Source organism: Sebastes umbrosus, chromosome 21 (genome assembly GCF_015220745.1).
Source record: "Sebastes umbrosus isolate fSebUmb1 chromosome 21, fSebUmb1.pri, whole genome shotgun sequence".
NCBI lineage: Eukaryota > Metazoa > Chordata > Actinopteri > Perciformes > Sebastidae > Sebastes > Sebastes umbrosus.
In genome coordinates, this window is record NC_051289.1 from 24204060 (window position 1) to 24230054 (window position 25995).

Sequence of the window (25995 nt, forward strand, 5' to 3'; positions counted from 1 at the left end):
TTATGAATTTATTCTCATAATACTACGACTTTTTTCTCTTAAACTTCTGACTTTATTCTCATAATATTATGACTTTTATTCTCGTAATATTATGACTTTATTCGCGAAATCTCAGATAATCTTTTTTCCCTCAATGTGACCCTAATACTCTGTCGGACCGTCGTACTGTAGACCCTGTATTATTATAACGGAAGCACATTGCATTCACAAAAGAAAATAGACACCATATCTTGTAATTATGAGTTACTCTCTCATAAGGATCTTTAGAGCCAAATACATTATATCATTATAGACTATAGTCAGAATGTAGTAGCCTTAATGCTGAGACTGAGTGAACGTGTCAGGGTCCAAACAGAGCTGTGTAAACTGGACTGTGTACCTGTCCTGGTCAGAGAGAGCGCTGTAAACTGCAGCCTGGTCCTCAGAGAGCTGCTCCTCCATGTTACTGAGTACTGAGCGAAACTGCTGCAGACTCAGCATCATCTCCTCCAACTCATCCAGAGAGTACTGTAGAGAGCAAGAGTTACCTTTCAAACACTAAACCAGATAAAGGAACTTGTGTAAATGTAACCGTCAGATTTTCTGTATGTTCACATCCATTAAATTCTTTTCTGTTTTTTTACAATATTTTATTCACTTAATTTTACTGTATTTAAACAACATATTTTTATACTTTTATTTAACAGACATTTCTTGGAAGAGCCGAGGATGGACATGCCGATTTTCCGGTTAGTCGACAACCCGCTCTACCTCCTGAACCACAGCCACTCCATGCAGGACCTTTACTTTTATGTTGTATTTTTACGTAAGGGCTTCGCGTCGGGGTGCAGCATCACCCTGTCCGGGATTCTTTCACAACAACGACCCGCTAGCTGTACATTATCACGTTTATTACACAGCTACTTACTTAAGAAATCTATATTTTGACGCAAAAAACGGTTCGCCAGAGTCCAACATCAGAGCTGCGCCCATAGCAACGGTCTGTTATAAAGAAATTACAGACCGCAGAACGCCGTGATTGACCAATCAGAATCGAGTATTCAACACAGCCGTGTAATAAATAGCGGTAACGCTACTTTTACTTAAGACCAGGAAAGTGGACCACATCAGTCAAGTTCTCAGGTGTTTGCACTGGCTTTTTGCATGTCAAACAATTTATTTGAAAACTGCTACTGGATTATAAAGTACTGAAAGGTTTCTGATCTGCTGCTAACCATCCAGACCTCTCAGATGGTCTGGGTCCGGTCTGCTAGTGCTTACTGTCCCCAGAGTCAGAACTAAACCTGAGGAGGCATTATTCAGCTTCTGTGCATCACATTCTGTACCTGAAACAAACAGACTCTGTCCAAATCTCAGAGAGCTCCACAAGCTCCACATGCTAATGAGACATTGATATGTTAATGTGGTCCTGGCTTTGAAAGGCCTCCATCTCAAGAACTATGGTAACGTGACAATACACTGTTTATATCAAACATGGTGACTCATTGGAAGATGGACCCGTCATAGCACACAGCTCACTCCTGTTTCTAACACTGGTGAGTACAAAAAAAATCAAGATCGGTAGTCGGAAGAAACCGTTTCACCGACCAAAACGATGTTGACTGATTCTGTTGTTCATTCGTAGCAGTAGCTGGTAGACAGGAATAGAAAGAAGTCGAACAGCATTTCAGGGTGTGTCAGTCTTTGTTGTGGGCACAGGGGAGGAAGAGAGTTCAGATGGGCCAGCCCGTTCTCAATCCCAGGGCGTAAAATACCGAGGCTTTGTCATGGCCGTCTGCATTCAATACTGCCGCACAAGACACCTTTTATGAGACACACCGCACTCGTGTCCCGTGTTCACAACGTTCAGTGTCATTTTCACTGTACAAGCGTAGGAGTTTTAAGCCCAACCATGTCATTTTTTTCCTAAACCTAACTATCGTGGTTTTGTTGCCTAAACCTAAAGTGATGCTAATGGGCGTGAGGCTAAAGTGGCGTGACGCTAAGGGGCGTGATGCTTAGGCGCATAACGCTAAGGGGCGTGACGCTAAAGGGGCGTGACGCTAAGGTGGCGTGGCGCTAATGGGGCGTGACGCTAAGGGGCGTGATTCTAAAGGGGCGTGGCACCAGAGGGGCGTGATACTAAGGGGTGTGACGCTAAAGGGGCATGACATTTAAGGGCGTGACGCTAAGGGGCATGACGCTAAAGGGGCGTGACGCTAAAGGGGCTTGATGCTAGCGTGGCGCTAAAGGGGCGTGACGCTAAAGGGGCTTGACGCTAAAGGGGCTTGACGCTAAGGCGAGTGACACTAAAGGGGTGTGACGCTAAGGGGCGTGACTCTAATGGGCTTGGCGCTAAGGGGCGTGACTTTAAGAGGCGTGACGCTAAAGGGTCGTGAGTCTAAGGGGCGTGACGCTCAAGGGACGTGACGCTAAGGGGCGTGACTCTAAGGGGCTTAGCGCTAAGGGGCGTGACTTTAAGAGGCGTGACGCTAAGGGGCGTGATGCTAAATGGACGTGATGCTAAGTGGCGTGACGCTAAGGGGAGTGACACTAAAGGGGCGTGACTCTAAGGAGCTTTGCGCTAAGGGGCGTGACTCTAAGGGGCTTTGCGCTAAGGGGCGTGACTCTAAGGGGCTTTGCGCTAAGGGGCGTGACTTTAAGAGGCGTGACGCTTAAGGGGCATGAGTCTAAGGGACGTGACGCTTAGGGGCGTGACGTTAAAGGGGAGTGACGCTAAAGGGGTGTGGCACTAAAGGGGCGTGAGGCTAAAGGGGCGTGACGCTAAGGGGAGTGATGCTAAAGGGCCATGACGCTAAGGGTCGTGATGCTAAAAGGGCTTAACTCTAAGGGGCGTGATGCGTGGCGCTAAAGGGCCGTGACGCTAAGGGGCATGACCCTAAAGGGCGTGAGGGTAAAGGGGCTTAACGCTAAGGGGCGTGAGGCTAAAGGGGCTCGAAGCTAAGGGGAGTGACGCTAAGGGGTGTGACAAAGCGGCGGTATGTGACGAGTTGGGATGAGAACGTGTTGGGTGGGTGTGTCTGATAGTAAATAGTCAATGTATGGAGGACAAAACAGCGTGCTGCAAATTAGCAGCGAGCATGCGCCTGCCTAGCATGTTTAGGTGAAGACGGTCTCTTTTACTGACATTTAAAATGAGTGACCAGAGATAAAGTTAGAAGCAACAAAATATATCCATATCCAGTACAGCCACTAAACATTTGTTGCCACATCCAACTTGCAAACGTATAAAACAATAAATATCTAGCTATGGATGTGAATGTGTAAAGTGAAATGAAGACGCACTACGGAGAGTGTGGGATTACTCACAGGGACGTCTCCCAGAGTGTGTTGCTTGTCCTGAGTACAGCAGGTCCACTGGTGGTCACAGGAGCAGCAGCATGCTATGGTGGCTGTTTGATTGCCTTCCCAAAGCTTCTCCTCATCTTCATGTCCATTCCAATCCACCTCTTCGTCCTCATCGGGCCACAGCCCTTTATCCACGGAGACCGACAGAGTACGGTTACTTCTAGTCATCCCAGAGAGACAGTCCTGTGACTGCCAGTCATATTGAGACGAAGTGAAGTTCAGCGTAGGTCTTTGTATCGTTTCTGTGCCACTTGTGGATACGGTGACTTCCTCCGGGGCGGTATGAAGAGCCCCCTGTGATAACTTCTTGGTGAGAGTGTTTCGTTGAAGCTGCAGGTCTGTCCATGACTGGACGGCACGGAAAGGGGTGGAGGTGTCCAAAGGGCGAACGCTTGGGGGAAAAGTGCGTTTTGAGTCAGTCGTGTAGGGAACGTCCTTCCTGTGGACAATGTGAGAAGATGGAGATGAAGACATCTGGACAGAAACAGATCGGCTCAATGACTTGAGGTCTGGGGTTGCGTTGGGGGGTGGGGATGGAGCTAGGCTCAAGGAGGAGGGTGTATCGGAAGAGGCCATTGCATTTTGTGACATCTGGTCAGTGTCCATTGACCTTGAGGAAGATAAAGGCATAGCTCTGGCTGTGGATGAAGATGAATCTAGAACAGCTGGGAGATCAGGAGATCCGTCTGAGGCCTCAAATCTGGCTGACTCTTCCAGCCCAGGTGTTGGATTGGAAACCTGGATGGGTTCTGCCCAATAGGCTCGCCCTTCAGTATCTAGCTGCTGAAAAAAGGCGTCCACATCTCCGTAGTCACTTTCCGAGTCGTCCACTGAGGTTTGAAATACCAGATCCAAGCTCTCAATCTTGATTAGATCTTTTGGTTGTACTTCAGTTCTACTGTGTGTCTCTGGCACATCGTCACGTAAAACTGAAGAACTTCTGAGTGATTCACTTTCTGAGCCATTAACTACTTCCCTTTGACTCTCTTCCGGTTGGGTTCCAGTTGAAAGCTCATCGTGCAAACTGCAGGATGGGAGCTGTGGATCTATTTCTGTTTGGTTACATACTTCCTTAGAGACTAATCTAGAAGCTTCTGACAGGCCTGCATAACTCTCTGTATCTGAGATGTAAACAGCAGCCTCTTGAGTCTGCACAGTGTCAGCATGTCTCTCAACCTTTACCGCCCCCTTTCCATTCCTCTGATGGGTATCCTCAAAGTCCAAGGAGAGGTGATTCGTCTTAACATGAATAACATCGTGGACAGGAGAGGCTGGAGCAGGCTCTGCTGTATCATCATATTGGGAGATGGACTGCTCAATCTGGTCTGAAATTCTCCCGACAGCTGGATCCATCAGACCATCTGAATCATGTGACTGTGATGACAGGGCAGGCTGAGAAACTGCAACGGGAGGGTTAGGAGGGCGCTCTTCCAATTCAGAGGAGTCCAGAACGGGAGAGGATGGAGCCGAGGGATTGTCCTCGTCCAACTGAAAGGAGAGAGAGGAGGGTGTTTCTTCCTCTTCCTTTTGTGTATCGGTAGGTGGATCAGAGAGGTCTATTCCATCTGAGTCTGGGATAAGGGAATCTTTTTGATTGTTTTCTGGACTCCCGGACTGTGAGAGGGACTCGCTTAGTGGCGGAGAGGCTAAAAACCGTGGACAATGAAAATCAGGAGGGGCAGAGGGAGGTAAAGATGATAAGCCACAAGCAGCAGAGAGGGAGTTCCCTGGACTTCCAGAGGGGGAGTCAGACTTTGGAGAAGACATAGAGGGAGAGGGGGACGAGGCAGGAGGAGGGACACTTGAACAGCTAGAGTGGCCTGTGCCTTCAGAATCATGAAGTACAGTAGAGAGGTGGACGGGTGGAGCATCCTTGTCCTCAGTTTCAATCTCCTCCGACCCTCTAATCACCGGGGCAAGTTGCATGGGGGCAGACGTCGGGGACGGAGAGATGAAGGTTGCAGGAGAAGGGAGATCTGGATGACGGGAGTGAGTCACGTCCTCCAGTGAGGAAGAGCGAGGAGGAAGGTCTTCACACGCCGATGCAGGCAGCGAAGCAGGCGAAGACTCGTCCTGATCTGGCGGCGTCTCCGTCTCTGAGTTGCACAGGTCAGATTTTGGGAGACACGGCGAGACAGGAGATGGGGAAGGGCTAAAGACAAACAAAGGCTGTGGTGAAGGACCGGTCATAGAGGAGGAGAGCAGGAGAGATGGAGGGGTCTGAGGGGAAGAAGGAGAGGGGGAGTCCGGCCTCTCACTGCTGCCTCCTGACAGGCCTGACAGAGCCTGAAAGCAAACACACAACACAGACAGTCAAACAACCAGACACATTCACTGTCCTATATACACTGGATAGGGGTGACATGATTCTTCTAATCCACCGTTCAATTTGACTTTACGTTTTAAGGTCACGATTTGTGACCAGTACAGAATCATTACAATACCAGTATCTGTGTGACCCCACCTCAGTACGTAATCATTACAATATCAGTATCTGTGTTGTTAGAGGTCCGTCTGTTGTCAGTGTTAAACAGCTCTTTCAGTAACAGGATGCTTCAGTGTGTGAAGCAGAGATACTGCAGGTCCTTCTGCTGCTGGAACACTTTACCATCAACACGGTCCGTCTGTTGTTCACACCGACAGTTAACACAGATTTTAACTAGACGGTGTATCAGAAGATAGAACTTAACTATAAAACTTTTAATCTGTGATCTGTCTTCACTCCGGTAAAAAAACTCACTGATGTTGGCGTGTATCAGATCAGTCCGATCGGCTGCAGCGTCCGATCAGTAACTGATATACAATAAGGGGGCGTGTCGGTCGGTAAAAGACTTCTGTTAAGGCTGCTCTCGCGTGTCCTCGCTCATGGCTCCTCATAGATCCCTCCTCGCTCCTCGCTCCTCTGTGCAGAAATAAGCGCTTTGAGACGGTCTTCAAGATGGCGCACCGTAACATCTTCCGGTTCTAGTGAGGAGCGAGGAGCGAGGAGCGAGGACTGAGGAGCGAGGGGCGAGGAGCGAGGAAACGACAAATAAGAGACTTGAGATGCAGCCAGGGACGGCCCACATTTCCCATCATGCCTACCTGGACTGAGTAATTTCAGTGTGCTGTTTTATGTTCCAAAATGCAAATGTTACTATAGTTAGTGTTTGTAATGTAACGTGTCGGTTCAGAACATGGTGGCTGATGTTAGTAAGTGTGATGTTTGCGCTGGTTTATAGTAGAAACAAAAGTATATTTTTAAAGTACAAAAAAATAATCAACCATCCTGCATTTCATTTCGATCGATTTCCAATTTAGAATCAAAATCGTGACACCCCTAATACTGTCTATATTATACGTCATGTTGTGTGATCTAGTCAGCGGGTGTGATTTAAAGAGGTACAGTGGTTTGTGAGTGTCTGTTAGTAAGTGAGAAGAGACCTTGATGAGATCAGGTGCTGGTGACGCCTGCTGAGAGAGGGAGGGGATGAAGGGCTCCTCCAGGAAACCACTGCTGTCTGACTGGCAGCTGTTGGTCCGGATCACACCCCGCGCTGGGTAAACACACAGGGGAAGGAGGGACCGTGCATTATAATCATAGCATAACATCCAGCGGATCACAGGTTGTGAAGGATTTAAAGCAACAGTCCTAGATTTTGTGGAAAAGTGGTTGTTTTCCTTCTTTCCAAGAGGCACACGAGAGGATGTCAGTGTCATGTCTGTGTGGCCAGTACATACAGTATATACAGTACATTCAGCATGTGTTTAGCTTAACTGAGCTCAAAGACAGACACAGGGGGTAAACTGCAGGACTCATCTAACTCTGCGTAAGATAGCAAACAGGACTACTTCCTAAAACAGGGGTCAGCAACCTTTACTATCAAAAGAGCCATTTTAGGCAGAAAAAAAATAATGTGTCTGGAGCCGCAAAACATTTGAGCATTGTGATGAAGGTAACACAGTTTATAGTCTAAGTATATAGTATATAAGTCTAATGCAGTGAGGGCCAAAGTGCAAATGTACTACGTTGTATTAGGGCCACATTGAGGGGAAAAAAATTGGAGATTTCCAGAATAAAGTCATAACTTTACGAGAAAAAATAAAATAACACGTAAAATTACTACTTTATAAACTTATGACTTCATTCTCATAATATTACGACTATTTGTCTCGTAAACCTATGACTTTATTCTTGTAATGTTATGAATTTATTCTTGAAATATCCCTAACCCTCACATTTATTTATTTTCCTCAATGTGGCCCTAATACTCCTTCATACCGTCGTACCATAGACCTACAACAATGATAAATAAACATGAAAATGTAAACAAAAAACAGTTATTCATTTCCATTTTTAAAAATCCACAGAGAGCCACTGGAGAGGGGCTAAAGAGCTGCATGTGGCTCCGGAGCCGCAGGTTGCTGAACCCTGTCCTAAAAGGTCTGGCGGCCCTTTAAGATGAGTTCTAATATTAATAATGTCCTACTTTGTAATGTAGTCGCTGCTCCGGAGGGAGAGACGAAAAACCAATAAGGGCTTCTTCTATCACACATTTGCATTTGAAACGTGACGATATCATAAAGGTTGATATAATGTACGACTGGTGAAACCATAACATCTTGCCCTGACAGAAAACATCACATGCAGTCAATGACCCCAATATGAAAATGACCAATAATGACTTTACATCATGCTCGATTGTCCCATGAAACTTGTATGCACATGATTTACATATCCATGTGCCCATCGACTGCAGGTCTAAAACTAACACTCTGCAAAGCCAGATAACCTTTAAAGCGATGACAGAGAGCGAGCGGGAGAGAGAGAGAAAATATGAAAACTTTATGAGATTAATATATGCTTAATGACCCACCTGAATGTTCTGCTCCTCCTGTGTAGTTCCCTGTGGCACTACTTTCGTCAAAACTTTGGATCTGGAATGACATATGAAACAAGACAACGTTAATAGTAATGTGACTACAGCAGGGGAAATATTGCTTCTGAGTTATCATGCAATCCAACTGCAAAAGCTCAGTGTCTCCTAGTGAAGATATGATGTTCAGTTTTATGTTAGTTCACTAAAGACTTTCACCATTTGGGGGTTGTGGCTTTCCATTAGTGATGTCTCTCATATTCTGCCCCTCTCATGTCAACCCTGTCTCCTATAACTATTATGAATGTCCTGTACCGTTATATATATATATATATATATATATATATATATACACCATACTGGTTCACAACATTTTGTTCTAATGCAGGAATTAGTGTGATGTTCTTCTCGGTTCTTCTCCAGAGAGAAAAGTAATAGGAAGTCAACACAAAAGTAGGTAAGTGAAAGTAAGAACTGAGTACACTTAACTCAAACAGAACCATAAACATGTACATCAGGTTTATTGTCACTGGAGGTCAAACAAAATGAAAAACATTGATTGAGAATGTTTTGCCAAAAAATGGTAAATATGAACTTTTGCATGTAGACTCAATCGAAATGTATCATTGTTAAAAAAATAAAATATAAAATAATACTGGCCAGCATATGTTGCAAAATGTAAGTCAATATGAAGTAGTTAGATATGAATGCAAACCACTGGAGACATATTTGCCCATGTGTTGTATATGAACGGGGTCGATCGGAAAAAAACAACAACAATTAAACAAAAAAAAAACTGTCGTAAACATTTAGCTGACATCAGGATTAAATTCGTAGCAATAAAGGATTTTTTTTTTCTGTATAATCATATAGAAAACAAATATAATATTTTAAAACTACAACAGGAATGTTGCACAGTTGGAGTCTTTTGGTGAAATGAGGTTTGTACATTTAAGTAACCATTGAAATCTTATAAGCCAGGGGTCAGCAACCTGCGGCTCCGTAGCCACACACAGCTCTTTAGCTCCTCTCCAGTGGTTCCCCGTGGATTTTTAAAAAAATAGTTTTTTGTTTACATTTTCATTTGTATTCATTGTTGTTGTAGGTCTATGGTACAAAGTAGTATTAGGGTCACATTAAGGAAAAATAAATCTGAGATTTCGAGAATAAAGTCATAATATTATGAGAATAAAGTCAGAAGTTTAAGAGAAAAAAAGTCATAGTATTATGAGGATAAAGTCATTGTATAAGTATATATATGTGTAGTAGTATAGTAGTAGTAATTTTACGTGTTATTTTCTTTTTTTCTCGTAAAGTTATGACTTTATTCTCGTAATATTACGACTTTTTTTCTCGTAAAGTTATGACTTTATTCTCGTGATATTACGACTTTTTTTCTCGTAAAGTTATGACTTTATTCTCGTTATATTACAACTTTTTTTCTCGTAAAGTTATGACTTTATTCTCGTAATATTATGACTTTTTTTCTAGTAAAGTTATGACTTTATTCTCGTAATATTACGACTTTTTTTCTCGTAAAGTCATGACTTTATTCTCGTAATATTATGACTTTTTTTCTAGTAAAGTTATGACTTGTTTCTCGTAATATTACGACTTTTTTCTCGTAATATTATGACTTTTTCTCGTAAAGGTGTAACTTTATCCTCGAAATCTCAAATTTGTTTTCCTCAATGTGGCCCCATACCTTGCTGCAAATGTTTTGCGGCTCTAGACATATATATTTTTTTTTTTTACCGAAAATGGCTGTTTTGATAGTAAAGGTTGCCGACCCCTGTGTTAAGCAGTCTGAACACAGCCTCCGGTCTCCTTGGAGGAACAAATAAGTCTAGTGTTCCAAAACCATCCTTTTATTATTACTTTTATTACTACCGGAGTGATCCCCATGTGTGCATGGGCCTAATGTCCTACAGACGAACCACGCTGCTATAATAGTGTTGGTGGTGCCTTTGATGAACTTTGAGAACTGTTGTACTTCAACTTGCCTCTTCCATTTCAAATGACTCCCTGGTCGGCCCCGGGCTCTTCTTCCTCAGTAAAAACGTGTTGGCTGCCATGGGGTGACCTTCCGTCAGGGGCCCGTGTCTCAGTGCTCCCTCGTGGGCTATCAAAGGAGCCACGTTAGGCTGGGGCTGAAGGTCTGGACCAGCTCCTTGCTCCTCTGCCAGAGGACTCAGACACACAGTCTCTAGAAGAAGTCCAGGTTTGACTCTCTTTAAGGGGACTTTCTTGTCTCCATGGCTGAATGGAGGTTGCACTGACTCAGGTGCGGCGCAGGGAGACGCGTTGGCAGCAGGCGTGGTTAGGTCCTGGCTTTTACGACTGTGGATTTGGCTGAGCGACTTCTTCGATGCTCGTCTGAACAGCATGCCCACGCGCCTCCTCCTCTCCCGGGCCTCCGGAGGCAGGGCTTTCCCTGAGGAGGGGGAGGAGGGGGAAGACCCCACCAAGGATGAGAATGCTGTAGTTACTTGCTGGAGAACCTCAAGCTCTCTAAAACGATCTGAAGGAGACAGGAGAAGAGAGAAGACAAGGAAAACGTTATTCAAACAAATATGAAACAGGAGGGCTACGGTAAGCAGATCTGTTGACAGCAGTGTCTACAGCATGATCCACTGATATTATACAACATTTATAAAACAACCATTTTCATCCGACACTAATATCACCGCTCCTCTTACATCATTTTTTCATACAAATGTTGGAAATCTTGTGCTGGCCGCAGACATATTACTATGGAATCAGTCAGACTTACACATTTGACTGTAAATGCCTGTAAGTGACAGGAACTCCAGGCAAATCCCCATTAGGGAGCCATGTTAACTTTGACAGAAACTTTCTGTAAGAGAGCAAAAGTACCAGTTTTCTAAACTGCTCCCATGATCACGTTCGACACTAAACACACACAAATCTCCCACTATGTGTCCATCAGAGGGGCCGAACTCCTAACGTGAACAAATCTAAGCGATGTGAGTTAGGTTGTTTTGTCTGAGAGGCAGTTGTTTGACAAGAGCACCTCTGGTAAACACCTGGGCAAAGCCCCGTCTGACTGAGGATTCACTCATCAGTTAACGTCAAAGGTTAACATCAAAGGTTGCCCTGGTAACCTGCTACACAGACACAGGTGATAGAGATGAGCTAATCAGTGCAGGTTGACACACACAGAGACGCACAGACGCACACTATTTACTGTGTCACAGCCATTTCTGTGAGTCAGCATGCTCTACACCAGGGCCCTAATACACCTCAATGGATCTGATATCTGGTGGGAGGTGGGTGAAACAACAGCTGCCTGAGCTGGGTGAGCCGGGCCGTAAAACCACGGAGGACATGGCTCACTGGCTTGAGTGGGAGCGGAGTGGGAGCGTCCTGATTGGCCGGCTACGTTTATGCAAAGTTCAGCGGGCGGATGCGTTGCTCGTTATTGGAGGAGAGTATTACCCATAGAATCCAATAGAGGGCGGAGCTTGTGTGAGATAGAACTTAGACTTACTGCTGACATCTGGGTTCTCCAGGTCCAGCCGGTTCTTCTGGGCCTCCAGAAACACCTGGAGGTTTATTCCTCTCGCCCGAGACTGATGATTGATGAATCGAGCCGGGATGCGTCCAGAGAGGTCAGGTTCGTCACAGCCAAAGCCCAGGTCCAACAGAACCTCCTCTGGGTCATCCTTCCACAGGTTGAGTATGTCCATCACACTGTATGTCCAACAGGGGGGGCCAATGGAGCCTTGCTCAGAACTCATTGTGTGTCTCTACTGTACACTAATACACAGTTGCATCTGAAGTGTGTGTGTGTGTGTGTGTGTGTGTGTGTGTGTGTTTGTCTGACCTGAGTGGTCCAGAGTGACCTGAGGTTGCTGAGCTGAAGCTGTTCCACCTGCTGAGAGCTGGACTCGACCTGCTCCACCTGAACAGGTACAATACACAACAGAGGGTTCACGGCTCCGGTCACACAAGAGTTTCAAATGGTTCAAATTCGTAATCTGCCTTTTGTAAAAAATCAGTTCAAGTTTATTATGACATTCTATTTTATTCTTTTTCACTGTCAATAAATCCCATGTGAAACCAACAATGGATTGATGCGACTAACTAGTGTGTAACAAAGCCTGATATCTCTTCTTCCTCTGTGCCTTAGAGCTCCATTAAATACACATCAATGAGTAGGAGTGTCACAATCTCAATTCTTAATCAGAAATCAAAAGCAGGCTAAATTTTTTTGGCTGGACCGCAGAGGGCCAGCCCTACAAACGCAAAAGTCTGTTGCCTGAGTTGACTGACTGAGTGATGAAGTTACAGGATTGGTCGGCCGACTGTTGGAGTTTCCTCATTGGCTGTTGCTCTTTCAAAATGAAAAGGTGGAGACCAGTTCTGTGTTCACGTTTTCTGGGGAGCGTGTCAGCGGTTCAATGTATCATTACATAGTGCTGTTGTTGTGCATGTGCTATTGTTTAAATGTTCGTTTAAGTTACGTTATGTTGTGCTTCATATTGTGCTACCGTGCATTCACACCAAGTGTGAAGCAAATTTTCGCCTCGCTCTCCTCCATTTCCTCCATCAGCCATGGAAGAAATAACCACTGTTTCTGCTTTGTACATGTTGTGGAAGTCCCAGATATGTCAGAAAACCAAACGCCGTCGTGTCTGGGTTCATCACGTCATCCGGGGGCGAGCTGTATTCACATACACTCCCATTGCACTGACTGTATCTAGCAAGCCACACGTCACTACCGCGGTATAAATCCAAAATAATAATAATAATACAATAAACGGATCAAAACGATGCCGAAATAACGACATTATGATGTTGATTTGTAAAAAGACAGACTTCATGCTTTGACAAGTCTGTCCGCAACACAACAAGCAAACAACTTTTAAAATGCTTGTTTTCTGAATGGAGTTCTGATCGATCAGTGCCAGGCCATGCTAACATTGTAGCTGCTCCATCATCACTCAACATAACGTCATCTAGGCGTAAATATGGCAGCGACGTTGTTGTAAACGGATCAAAAGTGAAGCCGAAATAACTACATAATGATGCTGTTTGGTAAAAAGTCTGAATTCACGCTTTGTCAGGTCTGTCCGCAAGACGACAAGCAAACAACTTTTAAAATGCTTGTTTTCTGAATGGAGTTCGGATCGATCAGTGCCAGGCTATAATGCTGCTCCATTAACACTCCATCTAAGAATAAATACGGCAGCAACAACGTCAGTGATGACAGCGGGAGAAACTCAACGCTGATAAACTTTCGTGACATATGTAATTTATATATTGTTACACACAACAATCACTATTACCACCATCAGCCACCATGCTCTGAACAGACACATCACATCACAAACACTAACAAAAGGAACATAAAACAGCAGACTGAAACTACTCAGTCCAGCACTCAGGACCAGACAGGCATGATGGGAAATGTGGTCCGTCCCTGCTGTCGCTACGATACTCAGAGCACTTCCTGTATGCCTACGGCGTTTTACACTGCAGGAATTAGCCTAGCGGCTAGCAGACTTTAGTTAGTTAGTTAGTTAGTTAGATTTCCTTACTCATCATAGCTCTTCTACTCTTACGTGGTTTAACATTATGTCACTGCGTCTCCTGACAGAACAACACCACGGTGGACTTTCAGCCTACATGCACGTTTTTTTCAACTCAACATTGTTGAATCAGAGCAGCTGATAGTGGAAGCAACAAGCTAGGGGTCACAGATCACACAGTCACACAGATCCTGGTATTGAAGAGATGCAACTTTTTATTTTTTATTTTTTTATAGCACTATATCATTTTTTAAAACACTTTCTAAATAAAAAGGAAGTCCAGTTCTCTTTTTAAAGAAGAATTTGAAAGTGTAAATGACAGTTGTCAGGGCATAAAGCCGATGATCTGTTGATCTGAATATATATATTAGATATGAATCTAACAATGTTTTAATCGAAGGTCAAATCGAGTCGTGACACCCCCTATCAATGAGCTGTTGCACTGGGTGACATGTTCCTACATTACCATGAACACACACACTGTGGTTTATTTAGACTGAACCCCATATTATGTGGGATTAAGTCTAAATGGGAAGAATTGATTTTAAAAAGTTGACTCAAAATGGGAAAAAAAGTAATTAAAGCACCAAATGTGGATGAATCCATCGCTGAACATAGTCAACAAATAAACAATTTACATCTGTTTACGTAACGTTAGATAAAAACAATAGTGAGCAGCTGTTTAAGGGATTTATTGAGCCTTTGCAGAACCAATGGGGTTGGGTCTGTGAGCTCCAGACAGGAAGTCAGAGAGTATTGAGAGACGGACTAACTGGTCTTTTCATAGGAATTGTTAACTATGAGAAAAAGTTACAGTAGCTACTTTTATTTAACCATCGTGACCACTTATAGTGACACTGTAAACTGTAAGATTAAGATCATTTTTTTCAATTCAATTCAATTCATTTTATATACAGGTAATTATTCTCGTAATATTACAATGTTTTTTCTCATAATATTGTGACATTATTCTGTAAATCTCCGAATTTTTTCCCTCAATGTGGTCCTAATACTCTGTAGTACATTTGCTCTTTGGCCCTCACTGCATTAGACTTACATACTATATACTTAGACTATAAACTGTGTTACTTTCATCACAATGATCAAATGTTTTGCGGCTCCAGACAGATTTTTGTATTTATTTTTTTGCCTAAAATGTCTCTTTTGATAGTAAAGGTTGCCGACCCCTGATATAGACCTAACGTGAAACACCCATGAGCATGCACTGTTACTGTAACTGTTACATGTCAGTTGATGTTACACAGTATGTTAACCATGCCCCGCTTATTTCAATCACACAGTAAAACCCACAGAGAAAGGTTACTGTTTGATAGTCTGATGGATGACTTGTTGTAGCCTGTTTGAACTAATGAAACCTTATTTGGAAACTCTGAACACATCCTACTGTTGTCAGAGTAACTGCAGCCTCCTGTCTTCTGTCTTTTTCTCAACACCTCGGTGTGTGTTGAATAGGTCCAATTTAAAAAAAACTCTAAGATTTGAATTGAGATGAATCTTCAGTACACAAAAGGATATACAGTGAATAACAGCTGCTGTGTACTCACATTTTGCAGCAGGTCTTTGTTGATCCGAACCCTGGAACCTGTTGTCCTTGATCTCTTATACCCCTCTGCCCCCTCTGCTCTTAGCTGATTCATATTTTCTGTACAGCTTTCAAGCATTGTAATAACTTTCCTCTGATCCTTTCGCCTTCTATGCAAACCGTGGCGTGCACAGGGGGGGAGGTTAGGCTGATTTGCCTGGTAAATATGACTCTAACTATCTGTTGAGGTCCAGAAGCTGCTATCACAGCCTGAACTAACAACCGTCAGTCAGAGACACTCTGCAGTGGAGCCTTCTAATAGTGTTTCATCAACTACAGAACATTTATTCTTTCTGTTACGGCTGCCGGTCGTATTTATGTGTATTTATGTCTATAAATTGTGTACTGGTAATGGTATGGCTAAATGTGTGAGAGCTCTCGTGTTCTTCAGAGGATCTGTGTTAATAGGTGCCGTTTCCATTGGCTGGCCTTCGATGACGTCTCCGCTGCGGATTGGCTGAGGACGGCGGGTTGGTCTATTTAACTTCCGGGAAAACACAGCTGATACAAGCTCGAAAGCTGTCGGGTGTTTGCTTCGATCCTCCTCGCTAAACCAATCTTTTCAACAGCATTTGTAGCGTTGTAGTTGTAAACTGTTTGTAGTAAGTATTAAAGTAGTGACCACGTGTAGAGTGGTGCAGTTTGCTTTAGCTCATGTTAGACATAGCTTTTTTCATGTGTAGCTTTAGTTTAAGTATCTTTATAAATAAATTGGACTTTAATCCTGAAGCTGTAGGGGTGAACCGCCATTTGATTTCATTTGTTTTCTCCTGTTTTAAGTTAGGGAGTTAGGTTTAGCCCATGTATTTTTGTTTGTTTCTTTTGTTACAGGGTTTAGTTAGAACCTGTTTGAGAAGTTGTTTTTGTGTGTTATTTGGGCCGTTGATTCGTTCATGCATTTGTAAATAGATTGTTTAATTATTATATTTTACGTTGCGCTTCCACACCCCTAGAGTGGAGCGTAACATAAATAGGGGGCTCGTCCGGGAATTGAACCCGGGACATCTCGCAGAGAATATAATCAGACAGATGATACAGTAGTATCATGTCCTTTGTGACACTTGTGAAGCACATATCAGACATTTCTTCTAATCACTCTGCTTATTCTGCATGAGGTTATCAGGTCTTCTCAACATAAAGGTGCTTCTGTAACCACATTAGAGCTAATGCCTTTATGCATCTCTTCAAATGAATGTGATTTAATATGTGTTCATCTGCATAATGTAACGTGTTTCATTCTATCAACCCTCTTAATATCTCCTGTGTTGTTGTGTTGTGTTCCATTTATCTGCCTCTCAAAGTCTCCTATTGTCTCTAAATAGGGCTGGTTTGAATAGACAACTGTTTACAACAGTAATATTGAACTGTTGGGACGCGTCACTTGGATCACCATAATAACATGCAAGGAAGGATCACAGCCAGCCAGGCCAAGCTCATTTTGCTCATAAGGAACAGGACAATGTGCTTGAGGTTTGATGAAGTATCTTCACTAGAGCCGCCTAAACGCCGTGAGCTGTATGATGGTTCGACATTCTCCATCCGCTGCGGTTAGAGACGACACTGCTGTGTTCAGAACACCTTAAAAGGTCCCATATTGTAAAAAAAGTGACATTTTCATGGCTTTCATATTATAAAGCAGGTTTAAGTTCTATATAAATACTATGAAAGTATCGAAACACTCAATCCACAGAGAAACACACACAGCCCTTATTCGGAAAACTGAGCTTTTGAAACAAGCCGTTAAAGTTTTTGTCCATTTGTGATGTCACAAATCTACAATATTTCGACCATTTCAAAGTTTAAACATTCTAAATGTGTCCCAGTTTATTTCCTGGTTGCAGTGTATGTGAACGACATCGGCTGACAGGAAGTAAACACGGACCCAAGCTTTTGCCTAGCAACGCAATTCTGTTACAATTCCATTGCAATTCGATTGAAATGCACTAAGACAGAGCGTTTCAGACAGAGGATGAATACAGGAATATTCAAGCAGACGGCATGAGGAAACTAAAGGTTTTTTTTTAAACATTAAAATATGTAAACATGTTCTAGTAGAAACCCCAAAATACAAGTATGAACCTGAAAATGAGCATGATATGGGAACCTTTAAAGCCCAACAGGATAATGAACATGAGATTATGAGATTTTGCAATGTGTCAACCCTTATATTGTGTTATAAAGGTATGCTGAACATGTTATAGATCTGGGCTTCGTAAAAAGTGTTTCAGATAGCTTTCGTGGGGTTCAGAGAGCATCGCAGCGGTGTAGTCGAGTGAGAGAACGTGCACAACATGTAGTAAACTAGCAGCAGTAAGAGAGAGAAGAGGTCCCACCGCAGGGTTAACATAAGACGTGTGATGGTTTGACAGGGAATGTGCTCGGTGCAGCTGAGCACAGCGCTGTTACTAAGTTATTGTGTTGGTGGAACAGAAACCTGAGTTAAACCAGCAGCTTTGTGTTCCTCCAACAAGGTAAGGCATTCAGCAGAGATTAGGGATGCTGTAAGTTTGTTGATCCAAGATCTAATTTATGTACTCATTAATTCTAATCTTCACATCGGTTATACGGCGGGTTCGATTGAGGGGATGAGTTTCACAGGCCTCTGAGACAACGTCATCTTTGCAAAACAAATCTGTTCAAGTTATAAATGAACCATAAATACATTTTAAATGCGACTAGAATTTCAATAGAAGTTTGAGCCGCAACACAAACTTTGATTAATTCCAACCTTAAAAATGAAATGTTTTCAAATTGGATTCAAGATTATAAACAGGTTAATTTGATCTGACGGAAGCTGTCCAGCTCTACATTCCAGCACTGCACAGTGTGACAGGAGATGAGAAGAAGAAGAAGAAGAGAGGTGTCCTTACCGCAGAAACTCCTGAACCGTCCTCACTCCCTGGCCACCATATAAAGACGCTGCAGGAGACAGAAGTTATGTTATCTGGACGAGGAAGCAAACAGGCCACGTGGGGCCATACATGACACAAGAAGAGAAGGGAATCAGCAGGCAGAACACAGGGAACGTCTCCTCCACTTTCTGCTGGTTGAAAGTCAGCACATCCTGTCCAGGCCTGGTGTCAAGGCTCCTTGAGCTATATTAGGAAAGACTTTCTCTCTCTCTCTCTTTCGCTCTCTCTCTCTCTCCCTCCCTCTCTTCTTTTTCCTCCAGTAGGTGTTTTGGTTTTGGCAGTAGACTCTGCCTCCCCTCTCCCAGACTGGGACTCCATTTGACACTGGCATGGTGTCAAGAACAAAGTAGTCTTTCTCCTTCTGTAGTGTCATACCTTTGTGTTTTTAAAATTCATACATCATTTCCGACGTCCAGTTAACCTGCAGGCCTTTATCTGTGTCCTTTAAAGGGCAAAAGTAAAAGAATAAACTCCTCATGTAATGGCTGGTGTCCGTTTTGTTTTGGTCCACAGTGCTCTGATGTCACAACACAGATATTGATATCATATCTTATCATCTTTATGGAGCACATTGATCTTATATCACAGTAGTGTGGCCTGAAGGTTTCAACAAGCCAGTACCGGAAAACCCTAAACCAGGGGTCAACAACCTTTACTATCAAGAGAGCCATTTTAGGCAAAAAAAAAAAAAAAAATCTGTCTGGAGCCGCTAAACATTCGAACATTGTGATGAAGGTAATACAGTTTATTGTCTAAGTATATAGTATATAAGTCTAATGCAGTGAGGGGCCAGAGAACAAATGTACGATGGAGTATTAGGGCCACCGTGAGGGAAAAAACATCTGAGATTTCAAGAATAAAGTCATAATATTATGAGAAAAAAGTCATAATATTACGAGAATAAAAGTTATAACTTTACAAGAAAAAATAAAATAACACGAAAAATAACTTCTACTATACTATATATATATATATATATATATATATATAGATATATATATACTAATATTATGACTTTATTCTCATAATACTACGACTTTTTTTTCTCGTAAACCTATGACTTTATTCTCGAAATCTCTGATTTATTATTTTTTCCTCAATGTGGCCCTAATACTCCATCGTACCGTTGTACCATAGACCTACAACAATGATAAATAAAATTGAAAATGTAAACAAAAAACAATTATTCATTTCCACAATTTTTTTCAGGTTGCAGACTCCCGCCCTAAACCCTCGACACATGTAGAGGACTGGCCCCGGGTCGGCCGAGGCAACACAACACTTGAATTTCCACCCCACCGCTCTGCACCCCCTCCCCTCCTCTCAGTATAAATTCCTCCACATTCTCTCTCTGCTGCTGTTGTTAGATTCCCACTGATAGAGAGATAAATCACTGGCCTGCTCTCCTAAACTGAACAGTGTTCGCCTGTAAAGATTCCTGCTGTCCAGAGGAGGAGGCTGTTTACCTTCCACACCCAGGACCAGGTCATCCTCACCGCTGGGGTTCCTCCTCAGAGGCTCTGCAGGGGAAGAGGAACACGGCAACATCAGAACCACAAAATACTAAATCAATGCTATCAGCTCATATTCATAAAGCATGTTGGGAGAGAAGAGGAGAATAATCCCTTTTCCTCAGGACACGATACTTCTTTTGCTACATGACATCAATATATAGCAAACATAACAACACACAAGGTAATATATACAGTATACAATACATATAATAGTACACTGTTATCGTTACATTGAGAGAGATGGTGCTATAACTGCCTCTTCTCACCACTCTCTTCATAACTTGCACTGCTGCCTGGTCATTAATAAGTGCAGAATGAAGAATATTTAGGACAACGCCGGGCAGCGAAGGCCCTATTGGAACTGTAGGAATTATTATTAGGGATGCACCAATACCGATAACAGTATCGGGTATCGGGTCCGATACTGTGCTCATGTACTTGTACTCGCAAAACGGCTCCGATACAACGGCACCAATACCACTTTACAGCAGCGCGACGTTAACCTCTCGTCACCATCTTTCGGGTCCTCACGGTCCACCTCCCCGACGGTGCGGGCGAGACGGGCCGGTGGTGCGCCCAACCCCGCGAGGCCGGTACCCCACCTCAGCCCGGCGCGCGCTGGCCACGGCACGACACGGTTGTGGCGCACTAAGGACAGTCCACCCCTGTCGACAGTCGCACCGGGAGCAGGGAGCCACGTCACGGTGCGGCAAGGTCCGGGCGGGGAGCGCTGTAAAGCTACAGCCGCGAGCCACCTTCGCCCCGAGCCTTACCAAGCCGACCTAGAGCCGGTCGCGACGCACCGCCTCGTATGCGAGACTCCCCAGCCTGCCGTGTGTCGCTCACACCCTCCAGCTGGCTGTTAACAAGGGTCTTTTGGTACAGAAAAGTACTTGTATGGGTACTCGGTATCGGCGAGAAAAAATGGTATCGATGCATCCCTAATTATTATTATAATGAATCACATTTTTGAGGGCCTTAACGTGTTCAAAAAGTTGGTTAACTTTGCACACTTATCAGACGCGGTGAAAAAGTTGTTATTGTAAGGGTCCCGGGCTTGGGTGTTGCAAAATGGCTCGCCAGCGCCCCCTAGAAAGTTGTATGTGTGAAATTTGGTAGGCAGATGTAACATCTGGAGACGCACAAAAAAGTCTCTAGATGTATGCCCAAAACTCAACAGGAAGTCAGCCATTTTGAATTCAATGTGCGATTTTTCGACCGTTTTTAGCATTTTATAGGCCGTGTACTTTAACAAACTCCTCCTACAGATTTAATCAGATCGACTTGAAATTTGGTCAGGACCATCTTAAGACCTTAAGGATGAACATTTTTTTTTCATTAAATGACCTTGTCGTGGCGTTCAGTAAATATCAGTCTACGGTAAATATATGGAGAAGAACAGCATTTCTCAACGGGGGCGTTCAGAGGACATCGGGGGGTGCTGGAAGCAATATCTTTGTGAGGGGGGCGTTGAGGTGTTCTTGGGGGGCGTTTGAACTTTACACCAAAGATTCATGACAAGACGAGTTCAAACTTGAAACTACTTGCAAAAGAATGTGGTCTGCAACATTAGAAAACCTGCCAGTTTACACCAATACAACTAGATGAGATGGTGTATCATCTTTACTTCAGTGTTTCTGTCAGCTTTCTGTAGCGGCGCTCCATATGCTGCCTTCACTTGAACGGGACGTCAGAGTATCATCTATATAATCTTTCACCAACATGGCATGGCATGGACGCTCTCTTCCTTGGTATTAACCGTGGTGGATATTAAGAGTTTCTTCCTCTCTAAAGCATCCAATTCTCCCGAGGATACACAGTGAAAGCCATGTTATCGCCGTGGTTACAAATTTACAAGAGGGATATTCCGCTTTTGGACTTCCAGCGAAAGCAACTTAGCGTGGAGCAACCAGCCACACACGAACTTGCCAACCCTCCCGTGTTTCCCGGGAGACTCCCGTTTTTCATCGCCCTCTCCCGGTTTGTTCCCGGGGTCACAATTCTCCCGTATTTCTCCCGATTTATGACAAACTTTCCCACTTTTTTTCCTTTTCGTTACCTTAGTCTGTTTCTGGAACTGAACAGTGTGTAAAGTCCCTACTGTTTCCACCCGGACGACAATAGAGCTACACCAACTGTCGTAGGGATTGAGTCAAAATGGGAAGAATTGATTTTAAAAAATTGACTCAAATGGGAAAAAAAAAAGTCATTGCATGGTAACGCTCCCACCGACTATTTTACTGCTTCAGCCTTTCTGTCCGAGGACGTCACAACATCTGGTTGAAAGGTCACCAGACTGACACATGGAGCTACTTTGAGGGATTTACGGTGCTGGAAATGCATTTACTGTATGTTTGTTTTGATTATGTTTAGATTAGTCAGTGAGGCTTCCTGCTAAATTACTGCAACTTCATCATCATCATCATCATCATCATCTTTGCAGCAACAGGAGCGCAACCTCCCAAGCACCTTGGAAGGAAAAACAAGCATCACAGACGCAGGTTTGAGTACGGCCCATGATCTGAAGGGGGGGGGGGAGCGGCCGGAGGCACGAGGAGCAACTTGTCGTTCCCATGGTTTTCTCAACCACCATTTGCATGCTGTTTGAATGGGCTGGCCTCAAGGCGGAGGGGTGGGGGGAGATTTGTAGGTTAGATAATACTCACTGCTCAACAACAATGTGTAAATTGTGGTCTTTGATTTCTCGCCGCCACATTCATTTACAGGCTCATTGATTCAGAAAGAAGATTATTAATTCAACATTATGGAAATGTGTAAAAAAATACTCCTCGACCAATAAGAAGTGTAACAACTGATGTGAAGAAATAACAACATTCAGCTACTGCATCTTCTCTTACTTACTAATGACCTCTGACATAATACATGCAGCCGCAACATTCATCTTCCACTCCACAGTTTTAGCAGGCCGAGCTCTCACCCAGTCAGAACTCAACTAGAACTTCTGAGCTTGTTACATCACAAAGCTCACTAGACCACTACAGAACCAAACAAAGGCTGTACTCACCATCACGTACCACTGAGTCACACAAGGAAGAAGACAATATATAACGTAGACACAGAATAAAGGCGACAAACACCTTCTCTATACCTCTACCGCAGACAGAGACAGAGAGGGATTTCCATTGGTCGTACCTGCAGCTTTCAGTACTGGCTCACGCTTTGCATCTTCCCTGAAAAACACAGGTCACATTTTATTAGAAGGAGGGACAGAGAAGGAGAAAGCACACACACACACAGATCTTTATACGGTATCTTTCAAATACAGCACATAACAGAAGGAGGAGTATCACAGGAAGACAACCAATACCAAGATCATTCATCATAAAATCATCCATTTAGTCAATATTTAACACACTAATACAATTAATAAGGACAACATCTTGTCATTATTTCTATGTTTTTAACTTCAGTCATTGATATCACACTGTGCGTAAGTCACTTTATAGATTGATTTTAAAGGCAGAATGAATGAATGATCCTCTGAAGGCCAAACTGGTTTTGTTCATTTACATGCACATGGACAGACAATACATATCGTAAATTAAGCTATACTCAAACCATGTCTCCTCTATATGTAAAATTAGAAAAAAATATAATTTCATGGAGGTAGTAGCAGTTCCTGCTCACACTGAACCAGCATGTACAGCCTACAATCACACGGATTTCTGAAGAAGAAATTAAATCTATAATTGATTCATTATGTCTATATAATAAGAATAAGAATAAGTCTCTTTCATTTATGAATTATTAAATCACAATGGATTACATATTACTTATTACTTATTAAGTTTCAATACTTTAACACAACACAGAAATGTGTCATGTTTCTGAAGCAGGGTGAATCTTGTGTTAGGGGTTCTGCAGGATATATCTGGGTAATGAAGTCTGCAGCTGCCGGGAGATAAACTTTCTCACCTCTCATATGTGGAATTGATAGTTGTGTAGTTTCACAGTCAATACCAAAATTTGTAATTTGAAATATTTTGTTTGTTAACAATGACCCAGCAGCCTATACTGTATGTTCCCATCTTGATACTCACGCGGTGACAGTGGTGGTGAGCCATTTCCTGACACCGTCCCGGCTCCAGTTTCCTGTGGCTGACATGATGCAACACGTGATAATAAGGCCGGTGACGAGTTTACCACCGAGAGCAAACACATGAAGTGAGCTGAGCATCTCTTTGTGCTGTGCGGAGAGAAAAACTGAAGGTTCTGTACAGAAATAGTTACTAATACATGTAATAGTGTCATGTGACATGTCTATAACAGATTTGTCATGTTGGTGCCTCCGTTTAAAATGACGGTCTTTTACTGGAGAACACCTCATTTTGGTCATTTACTAGACAAAACCTTGTCTACATTAACAAAGACGATATTAAAATAATTATGTCACTGCAGTCAATTGATGTAAACTCTACAAATTAAAGTGTGTATTCAGTGTGTAAACTGAATATAGGTAGCTTCAACATCAACTGTGCTGATCTTAGCCAGAGTCACTGTTCAGCATTAAAGGTCCCATATTGTAAAAAGTGAGATTTTCATGTCTTTTATATTATAAAGCAGCAAAACACACAGCCGGTATTCAGAAATTGTGCGTTTGAAACAAGCCGTTATGATTTCTGTTCATTTGTGATGTCACAAATATACAATAATTAGACCATTACATGGTTTTAAACATAAACATTCTAAATGTGTCCCAGTTTATTTCCTGTTGCAGTGTATGTGAATAACATCAGCTGACAGGAAGTAAACATGGACCCAAACGGTTGCCAAGCAACGCAATTCCGTTGCAATTCCATTGAAATGCACTAAAACGGAGCGTTTCAGACAGAGGGTGAATACAGGTATATTCAGGCAGACGGTACGAGGAAAATAATGTGTTTTTTGAACATTACAGCATGTAAACATGTTCTAGTAGAAACACAAAATACAAGTATGAACCTGAAAATGAGCACAATATGGGACCTTTAATGTTTTAGCCCATTTTCTCCAAATCACCTGTTTCAAGCATATCCTAGTTTCTGAAGCATACCTACACTAACATGAATCAACTACCTGGCAACCGAAAGCTTGACTTAGTTAGGAGGTCCGGCCCAGTTTTATCCACGTTGTGTGTGAGTAACAACAATAGCAGACCCTGATGTTCACTGATGTTAACTCAAGCAAGTTCAAAGTGTCCTGGGTTGAATGTCACAGATGGACAATTAAAAAACACAACAGCACATTTTCTGAAACGGATTGAAATGATCTTTTAGTTTCAGTTTAACTTTACATTAGGTGATTAACAGTAACTGGGATTAAATTTACAAAGTAACCTCCTTTAATTTCACTATGTATATACATGTTCATAGCTTCCATACCATGAGCCTCCTGGTCCTCCTCCTCAGGTAGGTCCATGTGGCTCCAGTGGACCCTGGATGCAACCAGATTGGTCCTCTTGGCCGGAGCTCCTTCAGACGCCATGGAAAAGGAAACTGGAGTGGTGGAAACACATCATCAGATGACAAAAAATAAACAGCAGGAAAAGCAGAGACACCTGTACACACACAGCACTTACCTGTGTGACTGGACTGACCCCGATAGTTCTGGTTTCACATAGTCCTGAGCAGCAGCAGCAGCAGCAGCAGCAGCAGCAGCAGCTGAGTAGATCCCAGCAGTGAGGAGGCTGCTGTGTAGAGATGCAGCAGACTAATGCAGACAGCCATTGTCATGGAGCTCCCGTTCCGCCCAGCAAACATGCCAGAGCAAAGGAGGGACATGCAAATGACGGGTTAGACTTGTCAGCCCTACAAGGAAATATTAGGTCCCTGCACGCTAGTTAGAGCCTTCCAATCGCTTCCTGCTCCTCTTTTATCAGTTGCAGCCTGCAGCCTGTGGCCAGACACAAACACATCTCTTCAGGAAAAGTCTTCATGTTCCTGGAATAGTACCTTTAAATATAATATTCATAACACACATACTATCGAGTGCAAAAAACAACAACAACAACAACAACAACAATGCTCAGTGGTAGAGGGCCTTTATAAGCAGGAGAAAATGAGTTCTCCTTGACAGTCACATGACAGCTTCTGGTGTTTCATCTCAAATATTTTATGTTATAAATATAGATAATATATTAATATAAATAGAGTTAATATTGCTCTGTACTGTTTATTATTTCCATAACGCAGTGTCTTTTCCTGACAC

At 43.1% G+C, this 25995-nt stretch overlaps 1 protein-coding gene across 3 annotated transcripts in view; it reads right to left on the reverse strand.

Moving 5' to 3' along the window:
* The window catches only part of itprid1 (ITPR interacting domain containing 1), a 31533-nt gene extending 6016 nt beyond the window's left edge, over positions 1–25517 (reverse strand). For 2 of the 3 annotated variants that reach the window (XM_037756462.1, XM_037756463.1), the window contains exons 1-11: positions 23850–24335; positions 22942–22979; positions 19741–19794; positions 18233–18281; positions 12052–12129; positions 11716–11918; positions 10208–10725; positions 8205–8265; positions 6772–6884; positions 3310–5634; positions 380–507 (exon numbers count right to left, since the gene is read on the reverse strand). In XM_037756462.1, the coding sequence (XP_037612390.1) occupies positions 380–507; positions 3310–5634; positions 6772–6884; positions 8205–8265; positions 10208–10725; positions 11716–11918; positions 12052–12129; positions 18233–18281; positions 19741–19794; positions 22942–22979; positions 23850–24145 (3863 nt within the window). In that variant the 5' untranslated portion in view covers positions 24146–24335. Of the gene's footprint in view, positions 1–379; positions 508–3309; positions 5635–6771; positions 6885–8204; positions 8266–10207; positions 10726–11715; positions 11919–12051; positions 12130–18232; positions 18282–19740; positions 19795–22941; positions 22980–23849; positions 24336–25169; positions 25284–25366 lie in introns of those variants that run through there. The other variant, XM_037756464.1, reaches the window with a different exon arrangement.
* Between the last annotated feature and the right edge of the window lie 478 nt (positions 25518–25995).